The sequence below is a fragment of the Sminthopsis crassicaudata genome, chromosome 2, assembly GCF_048593235.1.
Source record: "Sminthopsis crassicaudata isolate SCR6 chromosome 2, ASM4859323v1, whole genome shotgun sequence".
NCBI classification, from domain to species: Eukaryota; Metazoa; Chordata; class Mammalia; order Dasyuromorphia; family Dasyuridae; genus Sminthopsis; species Sminthopsis crassicaudata.
Window position 1 is genome coordinate 224,133,423 of NC_133618.1, and position 18,164 is coordinate 224,151,586.

The 18,164-nt window shown below is 31.1% G+C and overlaps 1 protein-coding gene across 1 annotated transcript in view; it reads right to left on the reverse strand.

Annotated features, from left to right (window-relative positions):
- PPP1CB (protein phosphatase 1 catalytic subunit beta) overlaps positions 1-18,164 on the reverse strand; it is a 72,948-nt gene that overhangs the window by 20,997 nt on the left and 33,787 nt on the right. The window contains exons 2-4 of the mRNA XM_074288289.1: positions 7,704-7,835; positions 5,145-5,375; positions 2,205-2,309 (exon numbers count right to left, since the gene is read on the reverse strand). Of these exons, the coding sequence (XP_074144390.1) occupies positions 2,205-2,309; positions 5,145-5,375; positions 7,704-7,835 (468 nt within the window). The remainder of the gene's footprint in view (positions 1-2,204; positions 2,310-5,144; positions 5,376-7,703; positions 7,836-18,164) is intronic.

Here is an 18,164-nt window from a genome sequence, read left to right on the forward strand (position 1 = left end):
TCACCAAGTTCTCTGGGATTACATTTAATCATCCCTGGACTTGAGATGCAAAATGAGACATACACCTTTTTTAACAAAACCAACGTAGGAATTTTGCTTTGCTTCACTATGCATTTTTGTTAAAAGGGACTTTACTTTTTCCCAATTTGGAGTGGATAGAATAAGAGGATTCAGGGCAGGAGAATACACCTCCTCACTTCAAAAAAAGAGCAATTAAAACATATTTTAAATTACTAGAAAAAAGGCTAGAATGTTAAACCGAAGAGTACTGAGAAGTTACATGTTTTTAATATATATATACACACATATATATTTGAAGCAAGCTATTCCTAATTAATGCTCAGTTCCATATGTAAATAAATATTTCTTCTGTTTATATATATATATATGGAAATGTGCCTTTTTATTTGGTGTTTAAGTTCAGAATAAAAATTAATTTAAAAGGGGGCAGCTAGTTGGTGCAGTGGATAGAGCACCAGCTCTGAAGTTGGGAGGACCTGAGTTCAAATCTGAACTTACACGCTTACCACTTCCTAGCTGTGTGACCCTGGATAAGTCACTTAACCCCAATCATCTCAGGGGAAAAAAAAAAATCATTTCTTAATTTCACTAGTTCTATTACACTTAGACCTATTAAGAGAAACCAGCTGAACACAGCCAGATATATAAATGTTGCATGCATATATATATATATGTAAATGTGCATACATTATTATAATCCAACATTTAATAATGATTTTAAAACATTCACAATCACTATAGCAGGAGCAGTCTAGTATAGCAATAGAAAGACTAAAGCAAGTAGTCAGAAAATGTGGATACAAGTTCTTATTAACTACACGACCTTGAGAGTAAGTCATTTCTCTATTCTTTACTAGTCTCATCACAGTGTTGGTGATGCCCAATTGAAATAATGAATGTAAAAGTACTACATAAATTATAATGTGGAACAGTTAATTTCTTCTCTAATACTAATCTGTGTTCTGCCAAAAGAATGACAATATTTACTTGAATTGCTGCTCAATTTCAAAATGCTTTTGTAATTTCTCTATTTTATATTGTTATTTCTCTAGTTAAAAAAAAAAAAAAAAAAAAAAAAACCCAGACTATGTTAATTGACTTAGAACATAAAGGTAAGCCCCCTTATAAACTGACCCTATTTTACTGACACAAATTTATTTCCTGTGTGGTACCAAAATACACTCTTCACTGGAAACCAGCAAGCTATCTCTTTGTTCCCAAAATATACAACAAAGTCTGAAAATGAAGAGTATCATCTTCATAAAATTTAGCCATTGAAATTAAAGTTGACCCTTATACCCAATGTAATAATCTTTCTCCAACAATTCTAGGTTTTGTTGACCTTTACTTTTTCTGAAATCCTGCATTTACTCTGTGTGTCACACGTTTTGGAATTTTATTACATTTTTTATATATACGAATATTTTCTCTCTGATTAGATAAATTTTAAGCTCCCTGAAAGCAGAGAGAATGAAGGTAGTAGGTATTCGATACTTGCTGAAATGGATAAAACACCATTATCTGTCACACAAGGTCTTACACATTCCAATAGATTACATAGGCCATATGGAAAGACAATAATATTCATCATCACATAAACTTCTGTTATCTTAAAAGGTAATCTGCTATGTCTCCTTTGTCCACAAGCACACACACACACACACACACAAAATCCTTTCAATGAGATTAGGAAAGATGAAGTAGGAAATAGCAACAAGACAATTTGAATGTCTTCTGATAAGATTAGAGAAAAATGCAATTTGAAAATGAAGCTCAAATAATATTCTAGGCCAAGAGCTAGAAAACCATTGCCCATTGGATTTGGTCTACAGTCTGCTTTTTGAGTACAGTCAATAAACTGGTATTTTTTTCCCTTTTTTTTTTTTTTTAAATTAAATTTGACCATTGGGCTGTAGTTTGATGACCACTATTTCAAATTTTAAAAGTCTCCAAAAATTGGCAGAAATTTTTAGATTTTATAATGATATCTTAACATATTATACAATTTCAAAACTCAAAATACAGTTCTCAATTTGTGAAAGATATATACTTTTAAATATGAGTTATTTTTGTTTCATATGATCCAATTTAAGTTGCTCTATTTCCTAATTATTCTTCTATTATCAGGAAGTTAACCCTTATAATGAAAAAGAAATCTAAATAAAATGAATTTTTTAGATTACCTCCATGACAACAGAAGATCTTCTCATCCACAATGGCTGCAATAGGCAGACAGTTAAAACAATCTGTGAAAGTCTTCCATAGTTTAATATTAAACCTTCGTTTGCCTATAAAATCAACATATAGAATAAGTTTATAAGAAGTCACATATACCCTAACTAAAATTAAAGGATCATTTTCCAAAATGAATTTAAAACTTAATATAAAGATCATAATGAGCTTTAAGATGTTTTACTGAAGATATATTTAATAAAATGTCTTTAAGTAAATAAATTAACCTGAGTTTATAAAGATATATTCAAACAGTTTATGATTTATTTTTAATACCTCATTGGTGTTTTGTGTAGCTTGAATCGCAGAAAGTAAAGAGGAAAGTGGAAGGGCATTGGGATTTTGTGTTAAAATGCCAGTACTTATATCTTAAGTATAAAAAGATGGTTAAGGGATCACTGGCTAACAAAGCTTAAATCTGGAACCAAAGAAAAGGTATTTCTAGATACTAAGTGGTTTTTTGCTTTTAAATGTTTTACTACTTGTATGTGTAGCAAGATATATATATATATATATGTAAATGGAAGCTAAAATGCTAAAACTTTTTCTGAAGTTTGCCTATCAGCAATTTAAGCAAAATAATTGTCCTGCCTATACCCCCCAAAATTCTGGTAATTCAATTTAAAGCTGCCATTATGCTGTATAGTATCTATAGGTGGGACAGGTATATGCTGGTTTCCTTAGATTTTGAATTTCATGGCTTGGCCTCGATACCTATCAGTAGTTAAGAGCTAAATATAACCATATCAGAGTATGTTTGATTACTTTTTAAAAGATTTTTCTTTGAATACTAGAAGCCAGCCATAATTCCATGTCTTCTCACTGGCAGCAAATAAAAAAATTTCAGATGAGGAAGATGTTGGGGGAAAAAAGAAACTTCTATTACTAATTCAAAAAGCTTAAAAATCACTATAAACACAGGCATCTTAAAGAACCATGGAAATATACAGCAAAACCTCAATGATTTATATTAATTCTAGAAGTCAACAGAATTACAAATTTTCTTTAAAAAAAAAAAAATAAAAAGTAGATAATCCTCATTAGTATTTTGTTTACTCATTCACATTTGCTTTTTTTCCCTTTACAACTATATTATAGTTATTATCTAATTCTATTTTTCTGTTCAGCTTATTCATTTTGCATATTCATAAAGCTCTTTGCAGGTTTCTTTATATCCTTATACTTATTGGTTTTAAGTGTACTATATGTTCATATTCCACAACTTATTTAACTATATCTTCACTAATAATGTTCACATAAGTTATATGTGATTACATATAATGCTGCTATGGAGCACTGGAACACACTTAAATTTTTAAAATTGTTTTTATGATTCTTAAAATTCCTCTTGTCCCTGTCTCTCTTATATAACAAAGAATATTTTCAAAAAGGAGGAAAAAATGTAACAAAGCCAATCAAGACATTTTTTTGAAACCTAAAAAGAAATGCAATGTACCAAACTCAGTAGAGTTTTGCTATCCTTTTTAAAAGTTTTATTAAACAAAAGTAATTTGAAACAATGCAAAGATGAACTTCATTTATCAAAAATTATTAAAGATCCTAAATTAGGAAATAATAAAATCTGTAACATATATTATAAATAATATAGTATCTATTGTTAAGAGTTACTTTATACTAAATTATCAGATAATTAGTATAAAAGTGGTAGTTTTATACTAAAATATTATTATGATATACCATAGTATATTACAATATACTATGTATATAAAGAGAGATAGAAAAATTGAGAGAAAGAGACACTTTATGCTATTGCTACAAGGAACTCTTTAATATGGAAATTCTATCAATGCATATCTTCCCAGCAACTTTAAATCTTGGAGAATTGCCAAAGCAGCACAAGTTTGACACTTCTGGTCTAAAGCATTGTGAAACTGAGTGACTTGTCCCAGGATATGCCACCTGATGATATCAAGAATAGGGATTGAACTCAGGGCTTTCTGGCTTTGAGACTACCTCTCTATTCAAAAGCCATATTCTCATAATGTGGGAATAGCTAAAGCAAATATAATCCAGAACAAGCTAAGAGTTATACAGAAATTACTAAATTCCAAAAACTTTATACCATGACTAAAATGTTTTTTCTTTCCTGTTCCCTTTTACATATTCATTTTGTAATCAAATAAATCTCTCAACATAGATCTAACCATATTAGAGAAACTAATAGAAAATAATAAAAAAGTAGCTTTTTGATTTATAACTGAGCAAAGAAATGTGGGGTAAATGGGGTTCTAACCTCTCTCATCCTTTAAAAACACTTTTTACTTAACAGTATATTTCCTATTGACCAAAAAATAGAAAAGGAAAAAAAAAATTTTTTAAAGGATAAAGTTTTTAAAAAGTAGCCATTGATCAATGTGGATCCCAGAATGCCTAATATCCCTATATATCCAGGTTTCATGGCACAAATTAATAGAAGCAATACATTTTAACTGCTGAATAGTTTTCATGACATGAGGTTAACACAGTTTGTCAAAAGTACTGAGAATTAACTCTTCAATACTTGCAAGAAAATTAGACAAAAATGTCCAGGACAAATCTTCCTAACTAATTTTCCTACAAGTACCTCTGATTTATCTTGATTATTTTTCTTGCTCCTCACTTTAGAATGATATGCATGTTGATGAGATCCTACAATGTTGTGTCTTGCAAAACCCTTCCTCTCCTTAATCTTTCCTTCATGAAATATTATAGTAGGGCATATATCTCCTTCCTGGTTCTTTTCTATATTCAGAGGGCCAGTTCTTTGAAATATTGAAGATATACTATCATTTACTAAATATTCAAGGGCAAATCTCACAGATTTTTATCCCCCCCCCCAAATGTTATGACATTTAAGTAATTTCCCATATTAGCATTCATTTTTTACTCACATTCATCATAGAACCCATAAATACGATTGATGCTAGCACACTCATGGTTTCCTCTTAAGAGGAAGAAGTTCTCTGGGTATTTAATCTTATAAGCCAAAAGCAAACAAATGGTTTCCAAAGATTGCTTTCCTCTGTCCACATAATCTCCCAGGAAAAGATAGTTGGCTTCTGGTGGAAATCCTCCATATTCAAATAATCGAAGTAAGTCTGTGTATTGACCATGAATGTCTCCTAAAATTAAAAAGCACATTTTCTCAAGTCAGTCATGCATAAGAAGAGTCCAAGTAATAGATTATTATTTGATTAATCTAGTTAAGAAAAATGTAACTCTTACGCCTTATGGAATCTTGTTTATTAACATGGAAAAGCAAAATGTTTAACTGTGTTGAGAAGAAATGCCTTAATAAGGGTTACTTTCAAATGTCCTATAGCTTAATAAAAAAGAAAGTTTACAAACTGAAAACTGTATTAAATACTCAATTAATATTGATTATTTTTAAATCTTTATCACCTTACACTGCAAAAATGTTTGTAGCAGCTCTTTTTGTAATGGCAAGGAACTAGAAACAGAGTGGATGATAATTCATCAATAGGGGAATGGTTAAATAAGGTGTGGTATATAAATGTAAAGGAATACTATCGTTCAATAAGAAATGATGAGCAGGATGATTTCAAAAAAGTCTAGAAAGACTTACATGATGATGAGTAAAGTCAACAGAACTGGGAGAACACCGTACACAGAAACAGCAAGATTATGTGATGATTAACTATGATAAACTTAGCTCTTGTCAGCAATATTGTGATCCAAGACAATTCTAATAGGACTCGTACTAGAAAATGCCATTCGCATCCCAAGAGAGAACTATGAAGACTGAAAGTGGATTGAAGCATAGTATTTTCACCTTTTTTTTGTTTGTTTATTTGCTTTTTCTCTTTCTAACTTGCCCAGGGTCACATAACTAGGATGTATGAAGTATCTGAGTTCAGATTTGAACTCAGGTCCTCCTGACATCAGGGTTGGTGCTCTATCCACTGTGTCACTTAGCTGCCACATTTCCTTTCACTTTACCATTTTTTGGGTCTGATTTTTCTTGCACAACATGACAAATGTATAAATACGTTTAAAAATATGTATAACCAGAATGGATTATGAAGAGGAATAGAAGTGAAATCAATTATGTACAACCTATTCTTTTCAATATATATCATGTTATCACATAAAAATAAAATAAAACTATTTATAATCTGTATCAGATTAATTGCTGTCTTGGGGAGAGAGGAGACAAGGAGAAAAAATTTGGAACACAAAAATCTTGTTGAAAACTTAAAAAAAAAAAAAGTATAAACAAAAACATTTTAACACCCTAGAGAACAAAATGTTAACCACATTTTCTTTATCAATTTAAAGGCAAATTACTTTTAAAGAAGAGATGTCCAATTAGGCTTATGTTGAGAGTAAAATGATTTATTTTTTTATTTTTTGAGATTAAGAAATTTATTTCAAATTAATATACGACTAGGAAAAAAAAATTTGTTTTGATTCCTCTGAAACTCTTCCTTGAATGTGATGATCTTGATGAATTGAAACAGATCATTACAAGGAAAAAAAAAAAACTACTTTAAAGGCACAATGAACAGGTTTAATCAATGTAGCACAACTAAAGACTTCTGGAAAACAAAAGTAAAAGCCAGAAAAATTTTACATGAATTAAACTGACCTTTTTAAAGCAAAAGTAAAAACCAAGAAATCTAAAAGTCTTTATTTATCAAAGTGAAAAACACTACAAAAGAATAGCTACAGCAGAAGGCAAATATTATAAATCAATTGGGGAAGGGAGGATGAAGTCTCCCCATTCAAACTTACTGATAGAAACTCACACTAAGTGATGAGTCATGAACTTGTGATTTTATATCTGTTTTATTACTTTTGTCAAAAAATACTGTAAGCTTTCAAGAAAAAACAATAAGTAAAATGTGACCATTGAAACAAATTAGAGAAATAAAAAAAGAAATTAGAAAAAAACTTTATTTATGAAAACTACACTTCAAGAATCTGTAATTTCATCTATATGGAGAATCCTTCTGTTTATGCAGGTTGTAAACTCCTCTATTAGTCAACCCGGTAATAAGCCTACAGAGTTGTAAAAAACAAACTTTTATTCTTTTTAATAGTGTAAATTTTTGTACTTAGCTTTTTTAGCTATAGTTGATTAGCCAATCAAAGAATCTTTAGAGTTGTCGAGGCCCTCAGTGACTATCTAGTCTAATGTACTCAATATGTGACAAGTGTTTTTCTTATTCAGTTGAATATGAGAATATTCAGTTTAAAATGAGAAAAAACTGATATTTTAAAGCCCATATAAAACCCCAAAATTCTGTCTAAACCTTAATAGAATTACAATAATTTTATAACTTAATAGAAGACTAAATTTAAAGATGCTTTTTACAATTACATAATAAATTTTAAACATGTCTTCAAACCATTATGCAAACAAATTTGACTAGGAGTGAAAAATTTAAAACAATAGTGAAGATGATCAGTTTATACATGTCACCTACCACAAATTTTCAGGGGAGCTTCTAACTCCAGAAGTATAGGCTGACTAAGGAATATCTCCCGAGATTTAATGCACAAGCCTCGGACCTCTGCTTCAGTCATCTGTACAATCTTTCCAGGACGACATCCTCGTACTAAAATTAAAAAAACATTTAATAAATTAGTCTTGTAACTGAAAATTCTATGTAATCCTCAGGGAAACTAAATACAGCTTTGTTTGGTCTGCTGCCTGCTGATATGGCACTTAAAGGTTGTTGGTTGAGCCATGACCAATGGCTTCCTCTATTCCCTGAAATGGTTTCTTCAGATAGTATCCCTCTTAACTTATTCTCAGGCACTTAGGTGGGAACAGCAGCCTATCAGAATAAAAGACAGCAGAAAGAGTTAAGACATATACTTGCTTTGACTCAGAAAGTCTAAAATTTAGATGGGTAGTACGAAGAAGCCAGACGAGCCTGACAGGAAGCAATGGTTAGGAAGAAAAAAGGTATGTAATTCATCTGCTTGAAGGTCAAAGTTTCATCACACTATCAGGAATAGTAACATTTTTATCATCAGTTTTAGAGTAGTGTAATTATTGCTCACATGCATTTCAGGGACTAAAATATATAATTATCAATTATTAAACATGTTTACGTCTTAGTATTAGTATTCTTTGAAGCCTCAAAATATTCCATATATAAAATCAGAAGACTTAATATAAGACTTTTTATTTTTATTTTGCTGAGGCAATTGGGGTTAAGTGACTTGCCCTGGGTCACACAGCCAGGAAGTGATAAGTATCTGAGACCAGATTCAAACCCCTGAGTTCAATGGTGCTCCATCTACTGCACCTGCACCTAGCGACCCTCTTAATAGAAATCAATGTACAGAATATTTCTATCTAGTTTTTCAGGTAGAGTTCACACAATTCTATTACACAATTACTATTTATTACTATTACACAATTTTACTAATGAACTCAATTTTCCCATTTCTATCTTGGTCAAAAAAGTAGTGAAAATATGAAAGAAAAAGTATGGCTTATAATAATGGAAATTATTAGCTGTATCTAGAAAATTACTGAGGTAGGGAGGAAAAAAACAAGTATTTATTAAGCACCTATATGCCAGGAACTCTTTAAAACATCTCATTTGGCTCTAAAAACCACCCTGGGAGGTAGGAGCTGTTATCCATTCTACAGTTGAGGAAAATGGGACACATAGCTATTTAAGTGTGTGTTTGAATTCAGGACTTCCTGATTATGGGTCCAGGTCCCTATCCAATGGTTTCATTTAGGTGCCACAATAATAATAGCTGGCATTTATAAAGCACTTTAAAAGTTTACAAAGTGAGGTAACTACTCATTTGTATGTATAGCACCTGGCACAGTAGTACTTAACAAGAATGCTGGCTGAATTAATTATTTGAACAACAGATTAGAGAAGGGAGAGACTGAAGCAGGGAGACTGAGTGATTTACAATAAGCCTGGTGACAAGTAACTGAATTAGTATAATGATTGTGCAGGACATTTAAGATGATGTGGAAAGACTTGTCAAAACCTGAATATGGTGATATATAAGGAGGGAAAATGAAGTTATAATTCTAAGAATGTAGAACTGAGAAATTCTATACAAAATGGCAAGACTGGAAAGAATGGAGATGGGAAGGAAGAAAAAATGAATTATATTTTGGACATTTAAGTCCGAGATGTCTATGTGACATATAGGTGGAAATGTCTTTGTGGGAAACTGTGTCTTTCTCATGCTTGCAGCTTAGAAAGAAAAGTCATAAACCTTTTTGAAAATAATGATTTGGTATGAAGATGACTATAATTAAGGCAGATTGTGAAGGACAAGCTAAAAATCTTCTAGAATTAGTGGGAAACTCAAAAATTAATGAAAAATATAGTTATTAACTTGGAAATGTAGTTCAGGAGAGAGATTTGGACTAAAAACAGATTTGAGAGTAATTTTTATGGAAATAATTGAACCCAAAGGAACTGATAACATCACAAAAGAATATACTGAGAAAACAGAACCTATATAAAATAAAGCACATATAAAACACACACAATTAGGAGGAGATGGATGAGGCAGCAATATAATAATAATAATAATAATGAAGGAATGGTTGAACAGGTAGGAAGAGAACCAAAAGAATGAAAAAAATGTCACTAAAAAGGGTCATATAGACATTTTCTGCAATCCCCCAAACCTCTCAAATCTATTTTTAAAAAAATATGCACCAAAAATAGAGCAACATCAGTTGTCACCATGTTCTAGAATACGTGGAATCTAAAAGGTTAAAAATAAATAAAGCATAAACCCAGGAACTTCTCTTCACTGACCCTGAACTTACTCAGCACTGGGAAAAGTCATCAGCACAGGACACAGTATGCTGGGGACTGTGAAACATTCCACCAAACTTGAGGTGGGCACAGGATCCAACTAGGGTCAGTTCTGGTCAACCAAAAGTCAACTGGGGCAGAAACAAGCTCATGAATCACAAATAATCATGGAAGGAAGCTGACACTGAAATTCAGCCCTCAAGGAAACAACTAGGAAAAGATAGTAAGGAAGTAAGTGATAAGAAAAATAGTGAAGAAGAAAGGAGAGGGATGCACTGAAAGTACCAAAGATTTCAGGAAGAAGAAATTTTCTAGAAGTTGAACAATAAACAAATCATCAAAAGGAAAATGATCCAATACTTGATGAAACATAGGACCCTGAGAAATCTGAGAACACGAGATAACAGTTCCTGAGTGGTTTAAATGAAAACAGAAATTTATGTTCTGCATAGCAAAAATAGTAAGAATAGAAAAGCTTGAATCAGAAATGAGTCAGCCTGAGTGTAAAGGGAAACTGATTACTTGATAATTCCAGACCCAATTTCAAAAAAATTAAGACTCTGGGAAGGAGAACAAAAGACTTGCTCTTCTAGCAGAAATATCTGATCTCCAGGACCTTAATGACTTGGAGATATTCTAAAAGGACTATAAACTGAGGAAGCCTGAGGTAAACTAAGTCTCCCTAGTTATTCTAATTTAATGAACTACTTACCTCTAAACAAATCTCCTCTTTGTGGGGGATTATATGGTTTCTTATAAAATCATTAACTAAGGTAAATTGAACTTATAACTTAGATTCAGTGTATCTAGGGAATTTGGGAAAATGAAATAGGATAAACAGTTGAAAGAATTGCAAAACTGACCATCATAAAATTCATGTCAAAATTTAACAAGTTCATGTTACTTCCAAGCATTATTCTTGTGGTCGCTGTAATAACTCATTTCAATCTCTGGGGAAACTAACCTTTCTCACTGGCTGAACCCCTGTTTAGAGAAGTTCATGTCTTGCAAGATTCTAAGAATAAACACTTCTATTCTTCACTTGAGATATCTCAGAGTATTTGTAAATTGGATTTGCCATACCACATAAGCTTAACAAAAAACTCCTAATATACTGAAAATATAAAAGTAAGTATAAGTGAAAAACAACCTAGAAGAAAAAAAAATTAAAAGAAAACAAATGCATTGTAAACAAAACATATGGACCTCAAAGACTATGTATAGAGACAAAGATCATAGGTCTTCCCGAAAAACATGGCAGGACAAAAAACCTCACACCATAATAACTCAAATAATAAAAAGAGAACTGCCCAGAATTTCTAAATTTAGAAAATACAATTCCAATCGAGAGAATTCACAAAATATATCCAGGAAAAAACGCAAGACACTACAAACTTCAAGACACATAGTGGTTAAATTAAACAATTTAATTCAGAAACAAGTTCTGCAAGTCAGCAAAAGATTTTCAAATATAAAGGAAAGAACATTCCAATAAAATAAGACTGACTACATACACACTGGAAAAAGGAAGAGGGAATGAAATAATGTTTTCAAAGAGTACTGGAGCTAAAAATGCAGCCCAGAGTGATCACAACCAAATAGAACAAAAGATGAAGTTCAATAATAAAGTTAGAAAGATTTCTAAAAAGAATGCAGGAAGAGTGAAAAAGCAGGCAAGATCAATAGCAGAGTGACAACATAAACACACTTATGTACCCAAGGAGACTGTGCTATAGGGGTTGAAAAGTGGAAAACTGGTAGAGGGAAAGAAGACCATTATGTGAATATCATAGAGAATCTATTTACAAAGCTTCTTTAATAAGATTACATTATAATAAGGGAACATATATATAAAAGAGGGAGAAAGTAAGAGCACAAAAAGTGTGTGATATGGGCAAGAAAGATCTATGAACTCAGAGAAAAGCCTCAACAATTATGAGTGAGAAGGAAGGGGGAAAGGGAGCATGATTTATTTCGGAGGTAGGAATGATTCCATTCATGAATGCTCCTATCAATAAATGGAGGAGGAGAATGAGAGAAATTCTTTTTGGGAAGAAATATAAAGAATGTAATTTTAAAAACTACTTAACAGGACTAGCTAAAGGGGAAAAGAAAGGGAAAAATAAAAAAGAAAATACAGAGCTGAACAAATTTCTGGAAAAACTAGAACTAAGAAGCAAAAGAGTATGCTCCTTTTTTTTGAACACATAGAACATTTTCAAAATTTTACAAAATTATAAAAATTTAATTTTGCAAAAATTGACCATGTACTAACACAGATGTTGCAAACAAATGTGAAAATGGAGAAATAGCTAATATATTCATTAGAGATTTATAATGCAATAAAGAAATATTGGTTCAAAAATCATAAAAAATATAGCCCCAAACAGGAGATTTAACAATGAAATCTTAAATGAGTGGGTCAAAAAATAAATCATAAAAACTATAATTATGTAAAAGAAAATCATAATCATGAAACAAATAAGCCATGGTTTCTAGGATGTAGTTAAAGTAGTTCTCAGAGGAAAAACTCATATCCTTACCATCATATATTAACAAAGATAAAAACAGAGGACTAATGAATTGAATATGCAATTTAAAAATTAAAGGGTTAACAAATACAAAATAGGCACAACAGATGAGATCTTAAAAATTAAAGAATAGACAATGGAAGAAACCCCTCCCTCACAAATGATAACTAAAATTAAAAGGTGTTTCTTTGAAAAGACTATTAAAATTCATCACTCCTTAACTAAATTTGACTAAAAAGAAAGCAGAAAATCAAATCATCAAACAGCGAACAAGTAAGGTGAAATCACTTGCTAGATGGTGCAGAAGATAGACTGCAGGCCCTAAATTCTGAAAGACTCAATCTTCTTGAGTTCAATTCCAATCTCAAAAATTGCTATAAGACTCTAGGCAAGTACCCTGTTTGCCTCAGTTTCCTCAATTGTAAAAAGAGCTGGAGGGCAAACTACTCTAGTATCTTTGCACAGAAAACTCTAGAGTAAAAAAATAATCATCCACAACTTAAAAAGTGAAATCACAGCATCTCAGAAAAGGAAACAGATCCAGCTATAAATATATATATATATGAATATATATATATATTTTTTTTTCCTGGTCCTTAAGAATTCACAGGAGAATTCTGTCAAACCTTTTTTAATGTAATATTTTATTTTTCACCAATTACTCATTTTGAGTTCTAAATTCTACCCTTCTCTCCTTTGAGATAATAAGCAAACTATCTATTAAAATTTTAAAGAACAGATGCAAAAAAGAGGGCTGAATGTGGATCACAGCATAGTATTTTAACCTAATTGTTGTTTGCTTGCTTTTTGTGTTTTTTGTCTGTTCTGATTTTTGTGTGTGTAGCATGATAAATGTGGAAATACGTGTAAAAGAACTGCACATATTTAACATATATTGGATTATTTGTCTAGGGGAGAAGATGGAGGAGTAGAGGGAGAAAAATTGGGAACGCAAGGTTTTGCAAGGATGAATGCTGAAAACTATCTTTGTATATAATTTGAAAATAAAAAGCTATTATTAAAAGAACAGTACTCAAACTTTACAAATTATTCTCACAAACTATCAGAATCTCTTTATAAAACAATTATTCTAATACATAAATCAATGCTCAGAAAGAAAACCATAGGACAATATCATTAATGAAGACTGACTCAAAAATGAAATAAAATCCAAAGACTGAAACAATTTATCCAAGAAATCAGTATTAAAATGAAGGAGAATTTATACCAGGGATGAAAAAATGATTCAACATTAGGAAAACAGTCTACAAAATAAATTATATTAAAAACTAAAACATTCAAAACCACATGATCATTTCAACTTATGCAGAAAAAAGTACTTTAACAGGATCAAGTTTTTGTGATTAAAAACCCTATTAAGTATGGGCAGACAGAAATCTTTTTAAAAATATTTAAAATATCTATTTAAAAAGAAAAACAACATATACCATGGGGATATACCAGAACTTTCCCCAACAAACAGAAGTGAATCAAGTATGCATTGTCACCCCACTATTACTTGAAAGTGTTGTGAAAATGCTAGCAATAGCAGACAAAGAAAAATTAAAGGAAAAGAGGGATAAGTAAAAGAAAGGACATTATAATCTGATGGCTGATTTGGAAATCTCCAAGGAATCAGCAAAAATAATGAGACAATAGTTTCAGTAAAGTTGCTATAAAATACTCAAAAACCAACAGCATTTCCACATAATAGCAAAACACAAGAAGCAATAAGAGAAATACCATTCCAAATAGCTACAAAAAAATGCATAAAATATCTGGGATTAACCTCCCTCCCAAAATACAAGAGTTGTATAGATTCAATTACAAAGCTTTCCCTAAAAAAATAAAAATAACTGGAGTAAGATTCAGTGTTCATGGATAGGCTATTCCAATATAATAAAAATTATAATGCCAAAATTAATCTACACTTTTAATGTTATTATCAATCAAATCAAGTAGGAGATATTTTACAGAATTTGATAAAATAATAACAAGATTCATTTAGGAAAACAAAAGATTAAAAATATCAAGGGAAATAAAAGTAAAGATGCAGAGGGAATAGCTATTCTAGACTTCATACTACATTATAAAGTAGCAGTCATCAAAAATATCTGGTTTGTTAGTTAAATAGTCAAATGAAACAATGGAATAGGCTATACAAAGGAAATTCAGAAACAACAAAACTCAATAACCAAATGTTTGGTAAAGTGAAAAACAAATTTATCTAGGAGGAAAATCTCTTTTGATAAAAACTAATGGGGCGCAGCTAGGTGGTGCAATGGGATAGAAGACCACCCCTGAAGTCAGAAGGACCTGAGTTCAAATCTGGACTCAGACACTTAATACTTCCTAGCCTTGCTGTGTGACCCTGGGCAAGTCACTTAACCCCAATTGCCTCAGCAAAACAAACAAACAAACAAAAAAAAAAACAACAACAAAAAACCACTAATGGGAAAACAGGGAAGCAGTCTGGAAGAAATCAGATCAATACCTTAAACCATACTCCCAAAACATTCTAAGTAGATACCTGATCTTAATATTAGAGGTCATTAAAAAAATTAGAAGAAAAATGGATCATATGCTTCTCCTAGCTACAAATGGTAGATGTATTCTTAATCAAAGAAGAGATAAAGGCAATTATAAAAGATAAAATATTTAATTTTGATTGCCTGAAACTGAAAAGCTTCTGTAAAGACAACATTGATTCATGGAAACATTGATTAAGATGGAAAGTGAACAATATGATAAAACTAAAAGCTGGTTATTAAAAATTGTATGAATGGCTGAATAAATATATGAATGTAATGGAATACTATGTTCTATAAGAAATGAGCAGGCTGATTTCAGAGAAGCCTGGAAAGACTATTGCTTTTTTTCTATAATTTCTTATTTTTTGGTTTAATTTTTCTTCTACAGGACAAACATGGAAACATTTAAAAATATGCATAACCTGTACCAGACTGTTGTTGGCTGTATTAGGGAGGAGGAAGGTAAAGGAGGAAAGGAGAAAAAAATATGTAACACAAAATCTTATAAAAATGAATATTGAAAACTAGCTTTACATGTAATTGGAAAAATAAAATACTATTAAGGGAAAAAAAGAAACATATTAACAGATACATTGGGAAGGAAAGAAATGAAAGTCAAAATAAACTTGAGGTTTTACTGCACTCCCTGCAAAATAGCAAAAATGACCTCCAAAAATAGCAATACCTCAGAGGGGTTGTGGAAAGATAAGTTATATACTAATACATTACTGGTGGATCTATGAAATGGTACAATATTGGAAGTAATTTGAAATTAAGCAAATTAAGTGACTAATGCCCATAACCTTTCAATCAGAGATTCTAATCCTGGGCTTATACCACAAATAAGCTATTGTTAAGAAAAAAGTCATCATATGCCCCAAAATATTTATAGCAGTATTTTTTTTTTGGGGGGGGGTTATAACTAAGAATTAGAAACAAAATGAAGGCCCATCCATTGGGGAATGAATAAACAAATTGTGGTGTTTTAATACAATATTACTGTGCTGTGAGAAATGATGTGTTCCAGAATTAATATAATGTTGCTTGCCTTTCTCAAGAGTGTGAAGGAGGGGAGAGAACTTGAAACTCAAATTTCTTTTAAAAATGTTAATTTTTTAAACATGTAATTGGGAAATATTTAATGAAATAAAAATATTTTTTTAAAATTATGTGTGATGAATTTAGAGAGACACAGAAAAATGTACATGAATTGATGCAAGTTGAAGAGAGTCTATTTGAACAAATTAATCATATACATAGTACCTACAACAATATAAGCGGAAACAATAAACATAGCAAAAAAAAAATCATTTTGATGATGACAAAACCACAAGAGCACAAGTTGGAAAAATTCTTACCACAGATTCTGTGATCTGAAAACTGGACTTTTGTTAAATTTGGAAAAGTTTTCCACTAGCAGTGTGATCACTAAGTGATGAATATATAGCTGGAGTATCAATGAAACAGTTAAAAATTACAAAAGCTTTCAGTTTTGAGCAGCTTCCATCATTGGAGGAAGAAAGACAGAAAAAAACAGGAAGAGGGCACCTTTAAGAATCAGTATATTATTCAGAGCACCTAAAAACATTATTCTAACTTGATATTCTACATGAGAGATTGTTGTTAAATAGTTAAGTAGTTACTAGACATTTTTGAGGAAATAAGCCATGTCAATACTAACAGTCTCACTATAAATGGAACCAGAAGACAAGACACTGCAGTTTAACAAATGATCAATTTACATGAGCAGCTTCCATCATTGGAGGAAGAAAAACAGAAAAAAACAGGAAGAGGGCACCTTTAAGAATCAGTATATTATTCAGAGCACCTAAAAACATTATTCTAACTTGATATTCTACATGAGAGATTGTTGTTAAATAGTTAAGTAGTTACTAGACATTTTTGAGGAAATAAGCCATGTCAATACTAACAGTCTCACTATAAATGGAACCAGAAGACAAGACACTGCAGTTTAACAAATGATCAATTTACAGGTTCTTTTCAGAGGCAAATAAAGGAATTGTAAACTTTCCATGTGCTTTAAGACCATTGGTCATCTCAATTTACCTTTAGTGTTCTTCATTTTTCATGAGGAAATTGTGGCCTAAAACGTTTAATGCCATTTTTAGGAGGTCATTTTTGCTATGTTGCAGGATGTGAGGTGAAACCTCAAGTTTATTTTGATTTGCATTTCTGTTTTCCCAATATATGTTACTATATATATTTTTCCCCCTCAAGAGTATTTTATTTTTCCAAATACATGCACAAAGTAAAATAATTTATCAGTGGCAAAGGGGAAATAAGAACTTTATCAGCTAACTCTCAGTTTAGTGCTCTTTTCTGTAATTTTTAGGAACTTTAAAGATCAAGTATAACTACCTTCTTCCCTCTTGTCAAATATAGAATATGTAAAGGAAAATTTTTCTTTTTTTCATTGATAAATATATAATCATTGCTAAGAATGGAACATTGTTGATGGCAAATCTTGAACCTATAGCTCTATCATGCCAAATAGAATAACTATATCACACTCTGATACCTTTATGGGAAAGGTGCTAAACTATGAATAATGCAGTAATGCAGAAGATTTTGTGCACAGACCCTGTGCTAAAATATGTAAAGGCAAGGGAATTTTGTGAGTTGTATTCAAGTCTGGAAAGCTTCATTGCCACCTACAAAAAAGTTGTAGAGGGGTTGTAATCTGTATTAGAGGAAATAATAGCCAAAATAGAATAAGGGATCCTTAAAGTTATGAAATATTTATGTTCATAATAATTCCTATTTTGTACTAAATGAACAAAAATGAAAATCTGTATTTAATAAATTACCTTGAACAAAGACTCAAGAAGTAAACTGATAAAAATGAAATGGAAAGGAGTAAAAGAATAAGAATAGAAAATATAGGAAATAAACTTGGTTAAACTAATAATCTTAGACATAGACTAGGCTCCATGAAGATAGGGATCTAAACCAAACTATTATCTCTTAACAGTGTTTATACATAAAAAGTGCTTAATGTTTTCCCCCACCTTGGACAAGAATAAAGGGAATTTCTTTTGTGTGTAGTGTGT